Here is a 17,992-nt window from a genome sequence, read left to right as displayed (position 1 = left end):
TAAAGGGTTAAGGTGGATTTAGCCATTACTTCTCAACGGAGAAATAATGCTCACTATCCCAGTTACATCACGAACCGCTATTCACTTTAGCTCTGGATGTTGATGTTCTATTGTTTTAAGCTGTTATAAGTCTGTCATAGCAGAGAAGCGTATAGTAAAGTTGTAAAGCGTATACTTACGTGTTTTGAAGCGACGCAATGGAAGATGAAAATGAACAGTCCCTGCGTAAAGAAATAAAGATATGATATGAAAGTAAGAGCTCAAATAGAAGAAGAAGAAGAAGAAGAAGAAGAAGAAGAAGAAGAAGAAGAAGAAGAAGAAGAAGAAGAAGAAGAAGAAGAAGACAGAAATAATACCAGTCGTGACTGGTGCACCAGGGGTAATAAAGAAAACAATAAATATAATGATCCTTCCTATTATAGGCACAAGGCCTGCAGTTTCGAGGGAGGGGGCTCGTCTATTACAAGGACCCTAGTACACAAAATTATCTATTTTCATACCAAGAATTGAGATAGCCCGCTCAATATTAAATCATTCCACCTTGAACTTACCTGTAATGAATTGAAGATAACAAACAGGTAATCAAATACGATGAGGTTCTCGTTTATGGAAAGTAAGCCAAATACCCAGGAAATTCCAAACAATGGTATCATTCCGGCTAAAGCGATCACTCCAGTTCTGAGAAGAAAAAACAAAGATATATATATATATATATTTGCTCAAAATTCTTATTTGATCAAAATTTGAAAATCCTACAAGACTAGGTGAAAAGCGCTTTATATGATTTATAAAACATGTTACACATTAATAAAAATCTGTAAATGTACAACCATCCAGATTTCTGAGTACCTTAATTTTTTTTCTAATATATATATATATATATATATATATATATATATATATATATATATAAAACAAAGTAAAATTGAAAGGTCCCGCACGAGTGAAAATATATAGGAAAGAGGATTTGAAAATGCAGAGGTCTTTTAAAGCTGTTTATAGTCCGATTTCATTTTTTAAAGAAAGATTTTCATAAGTAAAATGTAAGGCTTTGTGTAGCCTTTGTTGTGTTAAAAAATGGTTATCATAAATGTATTAAAATACAATGATACAGTCTTTGACAATGGTAAGAAAATGTTAAGAGGGGCTTTTTGTTTAAACAGTTTACATAAAATTGTTCGAAATAGGTAGTAAAATAAATTCATAATTATTCTAAGTTCATCGAAAATCATGATTGTATAGAAGCATGTGTGTATGTATGCAAGATGTTTTGCAAGATTCCTGATGTGAAATCGTGTGTTGAAACAGATATTGTAATATGTCGGGATGGTCATTTTTTTTCTAGCCAAATAAACTCACACACTACATATTCGTTCTTCACCTCAGATTTATTATTACTCTCATCTTAAGTCCTTTGTCTGTATGCGTATGTGTGCGTGCGTAGGTTCTGGTGCTGTGTGTGCGCATTACTTACTTGATTCGCTCTTTGTCCGTCTTCGTTTGTACACATTGGGCTGAGAACAACTTGCGGATAACAACAACCAATAAGACACAATTTGACTACAAAAGAAAAGTAAACAAAAATCAGAGATTTCCATCACAAACTTTATTTTGTTTTCTACTTTATCTATGTTTTCTATCATTTTTTTATTCCTATATTCTGTTAATCTTTTAAGATGTTATTTTTCCATTTTAAGGCGGCGAGTTAGCAAAATCGTTAACACGCCGGGAAAAATGCTTAGCGGTATTTTATCCGTCTTCATATTCTGAAATCAAATTCTGCCGAGGTCGGCTTTGCCTTTCATCTTTTCGGAATCGATAAAATATGCATCAGTTAAGCATTGGGCTTTGTGCTAAAACTTGAAATCATTTTTTCCCATTTTTCTCTCGCACTCTTATTTTTTTATTCGTTTCTTCTGAGGTAAACTACAGATAAAACTAGAGTCAAATTTTGACTCAAGGCCTGTAGATTTAGGCAGTGGTTCTCAACTGTATTCCGTATGGCCCCTTGAGGTTCTATATAAGATTTTAGGGCGTCCACGCAACAAGATAATAAATTGGACAACCACAAAAAAGGGCTCCCTGAAAAAGTTTTGCTTTAGAGGTATGTATTGCAGGAAACAGCTTAAGTTTCTTTCTCCAGCATTTTACATAATCCACCTTATACAAGTTAATGTGTGAAAAACAAAATAGGAAGAACTTTTTATAGAACTACTTTTAAAACATCAAATGGTTATGGGGTCCACCAGAATGGAATACTAATCAAAGGGCCCCATAGATTTTAAAAAATGATTGAGAACTCCTGTTTTAGAGGGAGCGGGTAGCAGCTGATTATATCGACACCAGTACTTGACTACTACGTTAATTTATAGACTCCTAAACGATGAAAGTAAAGTTGACATCGTCGAGATTTGAACTCAAACCGTAAAGAGCAAAAAGAATAATGTTAAGCATTTTGTCCGCTGCGCTCACGATTCTGCTAACACGCTGCTTTTAACAACAATAACAACTGTGTAACACGATTTTTGTCCTTGGGTAGTGTTATATCGCAATACTACACAGTGGCTGTGTAAGCTGCGAATCCTCATCGCCACTGTTATATCACACGTGCGGATGACCTCTACTCAACTCTCACTTCCGACGACTCGACTCTACCGAACTCGACGTCTAGTCTACCGACGGCTCCGTCTCGCTCTTCTGCTCTCCCGCTCTGCTCGACGCTTTTCGTCTAGTTATTTATACGTATTGGACTAGCCTACTTAACTCCTGGGGGCGTCCACACAACAGGTAGCATCTGTTATTTCCTTTTTGTTTGCCCCTGAAAAGTATGAAAATAGCTAACATTTCCTTCACACTCTGCTTTTGTTATGATATTTATTCAAACCTCAAAGAAGCCCTCTCAACACATGGCTATGATGTTCTTCCACTATTCCTGCTCATGACCAGTGATTAACATATTGTCAGCCACTAAGGGACATGCTCAAGTGGTTAAGGTCAAGCAACTGATAAGCAAATTTGTGGTATTAAGCAGAATATTGGCTGTAAAGATATTTCTGCTTCAGCAACTCAGCGCTGAATCTGTCTGAAATGTAATGTAAAATACGTCAGTTTCAAAACATTGATGTTCAGATCAGAAAAGCAAAGTTTGAAGGGAATAATAGTCATTTCCTTTCATTTCTAGACAGAAGCTAATAGGAAATAACACTTACTGACAAAAGTTTTTTTAAATTATAAAAAACTTGTTACACAGTACAATAACAACAATAGTAATAACAACAGTAGTAGTAAATCTACGAAGATGCCACATACTTACCAATAAGATAACAATAACGGGAGCAATAAATGCCCATCGGATACCACTTTCTAGTGAAAGCCAACAGCTGAAAAGAAAAAAAATTTATGTAAGGTAAGGTGCTTCATAAATCGAATGACTGTTAAATAATTCGTTCATTTCAATTACTTCGATTGTAGAAATTGATGCTTCGATCTGCTGTCCTTCATCTTAGGTCCGAATGTTTGACACACACACAAACACACACACATACACACATGCAGTAATCCCTCCCCATATCGCGGTTCCCCTATTGTGGGCTTTTTCTTTTTATTTAAGCTTACGTCGATTCCTCCGTGGTGTTGTTTAACATTTATAATAAAATAAATATATACAAATTATAAAAGATAATTTTTAAAATATAAGGTACTGTTTCTACTTCGCGGATTTTCACTTATCGCGGTGTTTCTGGAACGTACCACCCGCGGTAGTCGAGGAATTATTGTGTGTGTGTGTGTGTGTGTGTGTGTGTGTGTGTGTGTGTGTGTGTGTGTGTGTGAATAGAGTAGAATAGAATATCACTCACAATTTGTCAGTCCCATAGCCTTCTCCTTTGCTGACGCCCATCGTGATTGCAACAATAACCGCAGGCAAAACTGAAATATAAATGTCTCACATTACCTACGGGCTCATAATGTTTTTAATCATTACAAAACCATGCACATATTCACACACACACACACATGTATAACGTATATGGTGTAATTAATGAGAGAGATGGATTATAGATGATATGAGAATCTTTACTGATCACTGGGATCGTTTGAACCCAACTTGCATCGATCCCTCGGGGGTGGGATACTGTACAACTGAACAACTAGTTTAGGTATATTCCTCGGTGTAGATGTGTCTCCTCAAGTGATTTCAAGACGAGTCGTTAAAATAAACTCTGTTTTGCTCAAATGTTTTCTTGTTAGTCTTCGTATATAGAAGTGGCAAATTAAGTGATACAGCTCCATTCTCATAGAATGGAGCTGTATCCACAAATGTGTTTATTATGGTAGTTTGACCTTAGAGTCCCTCTTAGTGTGAGGCATTCTTGCATAGTAATGCTCTTATATAGATAGATAGATAGATAGATAGATAGATAGATAGATAGATAGATAGATAGATAGGTAGATAGATAGATCACTGATAAAGAAAAATCAAAAAGCATTTCCTACTTACACCAAGCTAAGACAAGCAAGTACTTGAGGCTGTTGTAAATGGAGAAGACAAGCGTTACTGCTATAGTCATATCAATTGCACAGGCCAACATCAGGAAAAAGGAGAGCAGCCAGAAATAATGCAAAAGGCCTGCAATAACTGTGCATATAGTCTGAAAAAAGAGGAATATTGGCATAGTATAGTGAGAATGTATATGCTTGTATTTGTGTTTATTTGTGTATACGCATATGTGTGTATATATACACGCACACACACATACGTACACATACATATATATGAATATATATATATATATATATATATATATATATATATATATATATATATATATATATATATATATATATATATATATATACTCTTTTACTCTTTTAATTGTTTCAGTCATTTGACTGCGGCCATGCTGGAGCAGCGCATTTAGTCGAGCAAATCGACCCCCAGGACTTATTCTTTGTAAGCCTAGTACTTATTCTATTGGGTCTCTTTTTGCCGAACCGCTAAGTTACGGAGACGTAAACACACCAGCATCGGTTGTCAAGCGATGTTGGGGGGACAAACACAGACACACACATATATATCTACATATACATATATACGACGGGCTTCTTTCAGTTTCCGTCTACCAAATCTACTCACAAGGCTTTGGTCGGCCCGAGGCTATAGTAGAAAACACTTGCCCAAGGTACCATGCAGTGGGACTGAACCCAGAACCATGTGGTTGGTAAGCAAGCTACTTACCACACAGCCACTCATATATATATATATATGTGTGTGTGTGTGTGTGTGTGTGTGTGTGTGTGTGTGTGTGTCTGTGTGTGTATGTGTGTGTGTGTGTGTGTGTGTGTGTGTGTGTGTGTATGTATGTATGTATATACACACATATAGATGTCTATGTATACGTACATATACTCGCCCAGAGTCAGTGCGAGACGTGGGTATCGACATGAGTGATGATACCTCTTTCCATGTGCACATTACCAGGACGGCAACAAAGTGCACACCCCTGGCTGGATTGATCCTGAGAACCTTCAGAACCAAAGGAAAGGAAACCATGATGCTCCTCTGGAGGACATTCGTCCTCAGGATTATTGCTCCCAGCTATGGTCACCCAACAGTGTAAAATTTGCAGCGGACCTTGAAACAATCCAGCGAAGCTTCACAAAGAAGATTGTCTCATTGCAGACAGACAGACAGACAGACAGACAGACAGACAAACAGACAGACAGACAGATAGATAGATAGATAGATAGATAGATAGATAGATATATATATAGATAGATAGATAGATACCTCTTTCCATGTGCACATTACCAGGACGGCAACAAAGTGCACACCCCTGGCTGGATTGATCCTGAGAACCTTCAGAACCAAAGGAAAGGAAACCATGATGCTCCTCTGGAGGACATTCGTCCTCAGCTGCCTGGATTATTGCTCCCAGCTATGGTCACCCAACAGTGTAAAATTTGCAGCGGACCTTGAAACAATCCAGCGAAGCTTCACAAAGAAGATTGTCTCATTGCAGACAGACAGACAGACAGACAGACAGACAGACAAACAGACAGACAGACAGATAGATAGATAGATAGATAGATAGATAGATAGATAGATAGATAGATAGATAGATAGAGAAACAGATACTTACTTCATTTTCCGTCTGAGAAACACCAGCCAAAAATATAATGTAAGTTACGGCTAAAACAAGGCAGATGTTCACAAAGATAACAGATTTTGATCGTCCAAGTACAGAAGAGGTCAACTTTCTGGAACAAGAGACAGACGAAAGGTCAATGAGAGAGTTATTATAACCTATTTATAACACAGAAGAGAAGATATTTTAATACATTTCCAAATGTCCGTCCTTCATTACTTCGTAGCGAAACTTTAGTCAAAGATACCAATATAACGATTTCAAATTTTCACACTAGACCAAATATTTATATATGCGTATACATACATACATACATATATATATATATATATATATATATATATATATATATATATATATATATATATATATATATAAACATATATATGTATAGCATCTCATCCAGAGGGAAATATATACGCCACTCAGAAACCGGGTTTGTATATATATATATATATATATATATATATATATATATATATATACAAGTATATCTATAGAAATATACATACGTTTATGTTTTAGATGACTATATATACATATTATATGCACATACACACTCACACACAAACAAAACACGCATACATGCATATGTAAAGAATGACAGGTTCATATTTGAGTAAATATGTGTATACGTCCGTGGCGTGCTTGTGTATGTGTCTTTGTGTGGGGTTGGGTGCATAACCATATAAAACTATACATACCGCCACGCAAGTGCGAAGAGTGTAACTGTGAGTAGACAACAGATTATGGAAATGCTGCATCCAACAATTGTAATAATACTGAGTACTGCGTGGTCGGGTGTGTCGGCCTGGGTGGGCATGGAAAAAAGAAGAACAGTAACAACAATTGTTGAGATATGAAGGAAACAAATAGGACGGAAGGAAAAAATAAAAGGAAGAAAGGAAGAAAGAGAGAAATGGAGAGAGAAAAAAAAAGACGGTAAGAAAAGAAAACGAAGGGAAAGCGGGAAAAGAAAGGAACAAACTGTAAAACGAAAAGTGAAAGAAAGAAGAAATGAAAGAAAGAAAGATGGAGTGAATGAATGAATGAATGGAGGAAGGAAGGAAGGAAGGATGACAGAAGAAAGAAAGAAAGAAAGGAAGAAAGAAAGAAAGAAAGAAAGAAAGACTGAAAGAATTAAAGAAAGAAAGAAAGAAAGAAAGAAAGAAAGAAAGAAAGAAAGAAAGAAAGAAAGAATTAAAGAAAGAAAGAAAGAAAGGAAGAAATGAAAGAAAGAAAGATGGAGTGAAGGAAGGAAGGAAGGAAGGAAGGATGACAGAAGAAAGAAAGAAAGAAAGAAAGAAAGAAAGGAAGGAAGAAAGAAAGAAAGAAAGAAAGAAAGAATGAAAGAAAGAAAGAAAGAAAGAAAGAAAGAAAGAAAGAAAGAAAGAAAGAAAGAAGAACGAATAAATACTAGGCAATGTAAAAATAATTACTGAGATCCATAGGCTCGGGACCGGGGAGTGCAGGTGCACCCCCTAAGATGGAGTGTGTACTTACATATGGATTGATAAGAACTCCGAAATTCGTTAAATGTGTACAGGAGCAAGTTGTATCCGTGTCATTACTCGCAGTTACAGTACATCCTTCCGTTGACCAACCGCCACTGACACTGCCACTGTTGAAGCAAAGACAAGTAATCAAACATGGCTGCCCCAAAACGTTTATACACACACATACATATGTACACGCACGCAAAACACACACAAATATTATATATATCAATATATATTATTCAATATATATTATTTTTTTTACTCTCTATTGACTGTTTTTTACTCTCGCTAGACCACTGGTGGTAAATAAAATTTCTAAAATTTTTTTGCTACCCTGTATTTTATTAATATATCAATATATATATATATATATATATATATATATATATATATATATATATATATATATATATATATATATATACACGCACGCACACACACATACATATACATACATATTTATACATGCATGTCTGTATTCATGAAGTGGTGAAAATTTACATAAAAGCACGCACACAAACACAGACAGACAGATAGAAGGATAGGCAGACAGATAAACACATAGATATTTATACATATATATATATATATATATATATATATATATATATATATATAGACATACTCACATTCTAACAATTAATAAATAATTTGAATGTAAATTAAGTTCTAAATAAATTTCAATGATTATAAGGCTGTCTATTTACTTCTATTATGTCTGTGTTTATACACAAACATATAAATGTGTGTGTGTGTGTGTGTGTGTGTGTGTGTGTGTGTGTGTGTGCGTGCGTGCGTGTGTGTGTTTAATCAAAATAAAAGAAAAACAAGATATCGACTAGTGATGCAGTACGACTGTTTCAAGCGACTCCATTTAATTGAACAATGCAATCATTACATCAATTTAAATGCAGTGCCAAATTGATGTAATGATTGCATTGTTCAATTAAATGGAGCCGCTTGAAACGGTCGTATTGCATCACTACTTGATATCCTGTTGTTTATTTTGATTTTATTCACTTTGTTTCCAGCTGTGCGGATAATACCGGACTGACTTGCCGCTTCAACTTAAGTACCTAATTCAACTGAATCTCAATTATACACACACACACACACACACACACACACACACACACACACACACACACACACACACACACACACACACGCACATACAGTCACAGAATCAATAATCAGTTCTAAATTACATACCTAATATTGTAGTCCCAGTAGCTGCATTCTGATTTTTCGTCTTTCAACTATAAAACAAAGAAGGGAGAGAACTCTTTAACTTTTATCTATATTTTTTACTTGTTTCAATCATTGGAATGCGGCCATGCCGGAGCATCGACTAGAAAGATTTGGGTCAAATAAGTCAACTCCAGTACTGAATTTTTTAAAGTTTTATATTTATTCTATCGATCTTTTTTGCCGAACCACTAATTTACAGGGATACAAACAAACTAACATCGCTCATCAAGCAGTGTGGTTTGGACATAGACATACGCACGCGCAGATGTGTGTGTGTGTGTGTGTTTACGTTAGGCTTCCGCACAGTTTCCGTTTATCAATTTCCCTCGCAAGGAATAAGTAATATTAGTCGTTAATCAATAACAAAACAGAGTAACGCGGCGAACTGGCAGAATCGTTAGCACGCCGGGTAAGATACTGCGTGACATTGCGCTTGTCTGCACGTTCTGAGTTCAAATTCCACCGGGGTCGACTTTGCCTTTCATCCTTCCGGAGTTGATAAATTAAGTACCAGTTCAGAACCGGGGTCGATGTAATTAACTTAACCTCTCTACTAACTTACACACAGAGACGTGTTATCACCCTTAGATTGGTTCCGGTTAGCCAAAAACAATTGCTGACTGAAACCGATCTAAGGGCGATAACATTGCTCCACCTAAGACTCGGACAACATACTTTTTGTTTGCAAAATAAACTGACAGTAACATTTTTCTATCTCTGTTTTGAAAAGCTGTTATAATCCTGCGGCCATTGGAGTCTGATGATCCACGTATAAGGCTAAACGCTTTATAGAGGCGAAACCATATCGGCCATATAATTATCTTCCTGTAAATACATTCCTGTTCTAACGTTTAGTGTGTGCTTCTTTTCAGATATATAATCCCACTGGCAATATGTATATGTGTGTGTATATATATATATTTATATATATATATATATATATATATATATATATATATATATATATATATATATATATATATATATATATATATATATATATATATATATATGCCTATATATATATATATATATATATATATATATATATATATATATATATATATATATATATATATATATATATAAGGGATAAAAATCCAAAATTACAGGTAAAAACTCAATTAAAATCAATTTATAAAAATAAAAATTAAATTAAGTTTCACAGTATTAAATATATATAAATATATAGTTTTAGGGAAAAGAACCAAAGTTCATGAACTCATAGATGAAAATCCACTGTTACATATAGAAAATTAATAAGTAAAAGCACAATAAATAAGATAAAGATAATAAAACGACTACACGTGTTTCATAACCAATTTTCAAATAGAAAAATTTTTTTTATCGATTTTAATCGATTAAAACTATGGAAAATCAATTCTATTCAAAAATATAGCTAATCTTCAGGTCAAAAAACAACAATAATAATAATAAAAGAATGTATATATCAACCAACAATAAATAACGAATGAATGTATGTTTCCATAATCAACCCTACGTCCATTATAATATACGCTAACAGGTATATTATATTCAAAAACCAACTTAACGAATTTTTTCGTTTACAATACAATTTGAACGAAGTTTAAGGTTAAAATAAAAAAAGATAGAATTAGCACAAATTAAACGATGCAATAGTTTAATCTAGAATATTTTATACTAAAAACGTTTATTTAAAAGAAGTCTAGTGAAAATATTGCGTAAAGAATAGGAATGGAAATAAAAATATGAATGAAAATATTATTATGAATGAAAGATTAAACTTTATATAACTTAAGTCATAATAAAAAAAAACAATTAACAATGTTGTATAATCAAAGAAATTAAAAAAAAAGACTAGTCATTTATCTCATAAAATAGAAAGAAATATTAAACAGTATTAATCGAAAATATTTCAACCCTAATCAAATCGAAGTCTTAGTTTAGGCTAAAATGATACTCTTACTTCTAAACAATTTAGTGTTAAATAACGTATCGATTAAAATTATCATTAAAAATCAATTGAATAATATAAAAATACAAAAATACATATTTTTTTCAAACAATGATATAAAGTCGTTTAACAAAGTAAAAGCTATACTTATCAAAATGTTGCTGTAGTTCAAACAGAAACTTAGACGTTAAACTGAGAACTAGAGCGTTTATTAGAAAGAGGTCGCGTGAAAATACTACGTCAAGATAGAGAATAGAATATAAAAACATGAATGAAAGAATTATTCTTAAAATCATGAATGAAAGATAATGAGTTGCTAAGCATTAAACAAAGACCATCAAAATACTTTCATTAAAAGCAAGAATCCTATTTTTCTAAAATCGATCAGATCCTTACCTCGGCTGTGTGTTGAAATCCAAGCACCACTGGTTCTTCTAACTGAGTCAGCTTTTTTTTACCGACTTTTATTGACAAAATCATAGAATTCAACGTCTTTTGCTCACTTTCCGAAGTATCATTGCTGCAGAAACAGAACGGAAATACAAAATAAATACATAATGTAATGTCTATGTTTGTTAACGTCTTACAGTTCGTTCGTTTTTTTTTTTCAGTGTTTTTTTCTGGAGGCCTATTGTCTTCTTTTTCCTGTTTTTTTTTTTCTGATATTTATCAATGTTGCATCTAGGTGGAGATTTTTGCAGTGTGTTTTGCACTATGCCCTGAGTTTGCGATTTCTCAGTAAATGACAGCGTGTTTTGCTGTATGATTTTATGCTGTGTTCTGTAATAAGGTTTATCGTCATACAGTCTAATGGTTTGTTCGTATTTCATCAGGCTTTTGTATTATGTTTATAGGTACAACTGGTGTGGAAAATCGTTGAATGAATAACAATAGTAATTGAAACGGATCAGTCTTGCCTACACAACATGGACAGTAGGTGCCTAGTTACATCTGTGTTACATATCTATGTCACGCCAGTGTCACACAATGTCACGCACTTTGTTACATTCATTATGTCTGGGAATTACTGAGTTAAAGAGTAAGACTGTATGTGGAATACTCGGTTCTAATACATTATGGTACAGGGAGTTGTCCGGTTTGTTGACTAATCAACGAGAAGCGTCAATAGATTAGCAAGAGGCTGGGCTGACGGGAGCAGTCCACCCCGGGTGGTGCTTTTATGAGGGTCTGCATAGGCCTGCAAAAGGGTGGAAAACTCAAAGGCTGTCCCTGGCGGCACACACTCTAGTTACGCCACGGGGAATACTCACTGAATATTTCAAACAGAGGACTCTTTATATGTATTAATATATGTGTCTATGTTTGCTTTCATGTTCTGAGAGATGGGAATAACAACAATATTCCTATCTGAGAGATAGGAATAAAACAGGGGTAACAAACGGGGGTAACAAAACATGAGTAACGTACCTGCTGCTGTTTGGCATGAGATTAATTATATTTCTAAACAGCATAACTGATACACCCACGGAGTTTCCATTGCCTAAACAAAGACACAAAAATTATAAGCAACAATAAGGAAGAAAAACTTTAAAGTCAAAAGAGGTTGGCTCCAGTAAGATAGAAAACAGTTGAGTGACAGACAAATAGCTTGTGGTATTCAGTTACATCCCTTTGTATTCTGAGTTGAAATCCCATCGAAATCATCTTTGCTTTTTATCCTGCCAGAATCAATATATGTATGTGAAACCCGAAAAGGCACCTTTCTAGAACTCTGATTTGATCCAGATTCTGGTTAACCACATCGAATGATAGGGAACACATAAAATTCTTTAAGATAAACAAATACACGGTATTTCGCTCGAAGGATAAATCCTGAGTTCGCTTCCTTGGATTTTATGCAGCATACAGTGTATATATTCAAGGCATCATAAGAAAGAATGGAGAATTATACACCTTCAAAACTTGTCTATTACAATATTTCAGTCCGACACGTGTTTCTGCTGCATAAGTGTCCTATTGTCCCTTCATATAGAGTTTATATGCATTTAGTTGGTTCAGTTGTAGTATATATTCCTCCAGGGTAGAAATTCCTATGCAGCTTCATCCAAGGTTGTATCCATGCGGATGAGTGACATGGGCTGATAAATTCAGTGTCTTAGAGTCCATGTTAAAGTGAGGGAATCATAAAAGTTTAATGTACACGATGGCAGAGATTGCTTTGAAATACGATATGATTAGGGATTCTGGTATCATTTAAACTGAGAATAACCTTGTAGAATTCAAGGGAATAGATTATTTATATAGTCATGTTAATTTGTGTAGTTTTATGGATTTTATTCGTAATTGGGAGTTATTTTGACGGAAAAAATTACGCTGCGACCTAAGTTATGGTATTTAGAATATTAATTCCGATTCTTTCATCCAAGAAATTTGGAATTTTGTAAATGTATGAATTTTAAACATATATATACACACACACACACACACACACACACAGGAAATCTGCCTTTTATAGATAAGATAAAGAGTTAGGATGGAATGACGATGATGCATTAAATTAATACTTAAAACAGTTAAAAGTGCGAAAATGAGGCCAGAGGCGGCGACATTCTAGGAATCGCAGTAATAATTCTTTCTGCTATATCTTTTACCCCTTAGTTGTTAAGTCATTTGGCTGTGGCCATGCCGAAGCACCGCATTAGTGGGTTTAGACGAACGAATCGTCTCCAGTACTAATTTTTACGTTTGGTATTTTATTGATCTCTTGTTGCCAAAAAGCGCTAAATTGCAGAAATGTAAACAAACCAAGACTGGTTGTGAAGCGATAGTGGGGGGAAACACAAATACGTGCGCGCGCGCGCACACACCCACACACACTAATACACATACATATATATATACACACACACACACTCATACACATACATACACACACACACACATATCTTCTATGTACTATGCTGAATACATGAGGTGTTCGTCAGGTATGTTTATTTTTTGCTTATTTTTATGTGTCTTGACCATACTATACTGATGAGTAGAAGTTGCATATTACTGTAATAACTATGAAATCATGATCTATAGTTTAGTCTGTTTTTAAACGGCTAGCTTTGAGAGTTGCATTTCCTCGCGTTCGGTAAAAATGTGTTTATTACGGTAGTCTCAACTTAGAGCCCCTCTTAGCTTGAGGCATTCATGTATAGTAATGCCCTTATATATATATATATATATATATATATATATATATATATATACACACACACAAATCGAAAATTAGAACTTTAAAACAATAGGAGGTGCACATAGAATGTATTAGTTTGACGCTCGGTAGAAAGAGAGAGTTTTTGACGTTTCGAGCATAGCTCTTCGTCAGAAAAGAAAGCGGAAAAGTCCAAAGAAGAAGAAAAAAACCAACAACACGTGTGTAGTTCTTTATATATATACACACACATACATAATATATATATATATATATATATATATATATATATATATATATATATATATATATATATATATATATATATATATATATATATAAAACAATTGCAGCGTGGAAGGTGTTTATAAGCCATTTAAAATAACACACAAAATCCGTTAGATTCACTTCAACATTTAAATTTAATTTGTCAAAATATTTTCGTCGCTTTGAGACCGCGACCTGTTCACTGACAAAATTCTGTGCTGCATCATTTTGTCAGTGAACAGGTCGCGGTCTCAAAGCGACGAAAATATTTTGACAAATTAAATTTAAATGTTGAAGTGAATCTAACGGATTTTGTGTGTTATTTTAAATGGCTTATAAACACCTTCCACGCTGCAATTATTTTCGTTCCAGCACACGATCTCAGATCAGGTCACTTGCTATGCAAGTGCATCTCCGTAATATATATATATATATATATATATATATATATATGTACACACACAGTATATGCATACATACATACATACATACATACATATATATATATATATATATATATATATATATATATATATATATACGACAAGGTTCTTTGTTCTTTCTGTTTCTGTCTCACAAGGGCTTTGGTTAGACCGTGGCTATAGTAGAAGACACTTGCTCAAAGTGCAATGCTGTCGGACTGAACCCGAAACCATGTGGCTGGCAAGCAAACTTCTTAACAGACAGCCATACCACCTGAAATTTCTGGGCAGGGTCTAATAATATGTTACAGTTATAATATTCTCAATGAGACGCCGAAGGAATGCGCAAGACTAGACAGATATACAATGACTATTTAGAACCACCCATCCCAAAAATTGACATGGAAAGAGTATAGTAACCACGCATACAGAACAAAAGGAAAGGAGGAGTCTTATATAAGTAGAAAACTATTTTGAAATTATCCATTATCATAATGCATAAATATTTAGTAAAGAATGAAGGAAAACTAACACAAAAAGCTATTAAAAACGACCGGACCAAAAAGAAAAACACCTGTTTGTCTGTCTTTAATGGAACCAGAAAATACGAAGTAATCAGAAGTGAGAGAAGTTTAGATGGGTGTGTATGAGGTGGGGAAACAGTTCAATAGGAATTATGAAAAGGTTAAAAAAAATTAAATTTAAAAATAGTACTAAACCTCGGTGGAGTTTGAACTGAGAACGTAAAGTCAGACGAAATGCCGCTAAGCATTCCGCCCGACGTGCTAACGATTTTGCCAGCTCACCACCCTGATAACTAAGTCTTATATAGGCCCCTAAAAGTCATGTGAACCCCGGTTGAAAACCACTGCAACAGAAGAGCATAGAAAGCTATTATGAAGCATAGCATAAAAACCCAAAGTAAAGTGAGCAGTGCTCAATAGCGTAGTGAAAGTAGAGCTGTAGTTGATAGACTAGAGAAAGCATGCAATAATTCAGTGGCTAATGATGTTTCTGATTATGATAATACAAACCTAAAGTCTTTTTCAGTAACGCTTTTGGTAATGTTGCTGTTGTTTTCGCTTCTTTTACCCAGGTCTCGAGTTTCTTGTTTTCCCCTGGGAAGACTACGTCTTTCTCCTTTTCAACTTTCTGCACAACAACCGCTAAGAGAGAGAAACAAAGATAAAGAGAGAGAAACAAAGATAAAGAGAGAGAAACAAAGAGAAAGAGAGAGAAACAAAGAGAAAGAGAGAGAAACAAAGAGAAAGAGATCAGCAATAGCATTTTTATTTGCTTGTATTACGTTTTTTCTTTTTTTCTTTTACATGTTTCAGTAACTGGACTGCGACTACGCTGGAGCACCGCATTGAAAGGTCGAGTCGGACAAACTGACCCCAAAACTTACATCGTTTAGTTGTTGTTGTTGTTGATGTTGTTGTTGTTGTTGGTGGTGGTGGTGGTGCTTTAAATTCCTGTACTTGTTTTATCGGTCGCTTTTGTCGAAATGCTAGTTTATGGGAGCATAAAGAAAGCAACACCGGTTGTCAAGCGATGGTGAGGGAGGAGACAAACCTTAACACATACACACATATACACGCATAGCTACATACATTCATACATATATATATGTGGGGGGGGGTGTATATATATCCCAGGCGCAGGAGTGGCTCTGTGGTAAGTAGCCTGCTTACCAACCACATGGTACCGAGTTCTGTCCCACTGCGTGGCACCTTGGGCAAGTGTCTTCTACTATACATACATACATACATACAGTTATACATACATACAATGCAAACAAAAGCATATTAGATAACGTTCATTATCAAAGGCAAAGCTTTCACGTTTAATACGTAATGCTCAAAGGCCTAAAGTAATGACGAGCAATGGAGATGCATTAGATTACTGTTTGAGTAGACATATTACTTGTATTTACCAACCACACCTCGAAAGTTTTCGTGTCACATGATAGTGGAATAGCAAAAGAAATCTAAGAGCAGCGAGTGCATGAAGATTGAATTACGTAAAAATCAGGCGATATGTTACCTTCCCCAAGAACTTGTAAGCTACGCGTTTCGGGTTACTAAAAACAGCAACCAAATCTTTCTAACCTTACATCCTAACAACTAAATATTATCTGTCTATCTATCTATCTATCTATCATTGTATCTATTTGTGCAAATGACGATCTATAGAGAGAGAAAGAAATCAGGTGTGATGGATATATGATGCTGTACATTTCTGATCATATATATATATATATATATATATATATATATATATATATATATATATATATATATATATATATATATATTTAATTATATGTATTTCTTCTATCTTAATGAATAAAAATTCTTCGGATAGAATAAATGGGTTAATAGAAACCAATGTAGCAAAGAACACAAAATAACTGTGGTGTAGTTCCTGTTTTTAAGGCAGGAACCCCTTGAAATTTTGGGTATTTGAGTATATTTAAAAATTTAAGGAATGGAGAAAACGCATGTTATAATTGCATACTTTATTCCTACATATGTTTCAAAGGAATATCACAGATACCTATGGATCACACAGGTTGTAATCCTTTGAAACATATGTAGGAATAAAGTATGCAATTATAACATGCGTTTTCTCCATTCCTTAAATTTATATATATATATATATATATATATATATATATATATAGTTGAAATTTATACACAAGCAAAAGACAAAGACAGGTGTATGCACAACAAACAAGTGTATTAGTTTCACGTTCGGGAAAAATTAGTCTTTTACGTTTCGGACCTACGCTCTTCAGCAGAAAGGAATAAGAGAAAATAAACAGAAACAGAATGAAAAAAACTTATAGATTTCAGCGGTCCAGCATGGTAACGATATATATATATATATATATATATATATATATATATATATATATATATATATATATATATCAATTCATAGGTGATCCCTATATATATATATATATATATATATGTATATATCAATATCAATTCATAGGTGATCCTTATATATATATATATATATATATATATATATATATATATATATATATATATATATATATATATCAATTCATAGGTGATCCCAACCTATGAACTAACCTGTATTGTATTTAGACACATTACCCAATGTGTCAATTTGTAAAGACGATAATATGAGATTTAGTTGCTATTTCTAGCAGATCGAGCTTCCTTTGTAATAATATACATGCAAGTCATCTTGTTATTCATGCTGTTCATCGTGTGCATTACAATTTGTCATCTACTACTATGAGTGTGTGCGTACATATGCGTGTATCTATACTC

General features: G+C 34.1%; 1 protein-coding gene across 1 annotated transcript in view; it reads right to left on the bottom strand.

Annotated features, from left to right (window-relative positions):
* Positions 1–17,992, bottom strand: part of LOC106871915 (uncharacterized) — a 117,417-nt gene that overhangs the window by 16,473 nt on the left and 82,952 nt on the right. Inside the window, exons 18-30 of the mRNA XM_089340713.1 lie at positions 15,716–15,847; positions 12,261–12,333; positions 11,229–11,352; positions 8,858–8,904; positions 7,650–7,767; positions 6,851–6,957; positions 6,141–6,258; positions 4,499–4,649; positions 3,858–3,927; positions 3,314–3,380; positions 1,475–1,560; positions 552–678; positions 180–221 (exon numbers count right to left, since the gene is read on the bottom strand). Of these exons, the coding sequence (XP_089196839.1) occupies positions 180–221; positions 552–678; positions 1,475–1,560; positions 3,314–3,380; positions 3,858–3,927; positions 4,499–4,649; positions 6,141–6,258; positions 6,851–6,957; positions 7,650–7,767; positions 8,858–8,904; positions 11,229–11,352; positions 12,261–12,333; positions 15,716–15,847 (1,262 nt within the window). The remainder of the gene's footprint in view (positions 1–179; positions 222–551; positions 679–1,474; positions 1,561–3,313; positions 3,381–3,857; positions 3,928–4,498; positions 4,650–6,140; positions 6,259–6,850; positions 6,958–7,649; positions 7,768–8,857; positions 8,905–11,228; positions 11,353–12,260; positions 12,334–15,715; positions 15,848–17,992) is intronic.

The sequence above is a fragment of the Octopus bimaculoides genome, chromosome 23, assembly GCF_046866305.1.
Source record: "Octopus bimaculoides isolate indiv1 chromosome 23, ASM4686630v1, whole genome shotgun sequence".
NCBI classification, from domain to species: Eukaryota; Metazoa; Mollusca; class Cephalopoda; order Octopoda; family Octopodidae; genus Octopus; species Octopus bimaculoides.
Note: the sequence above shows the minus strand (reverse complement) of the source record. Positions and strands in the feature narration are given on the sequence as shown.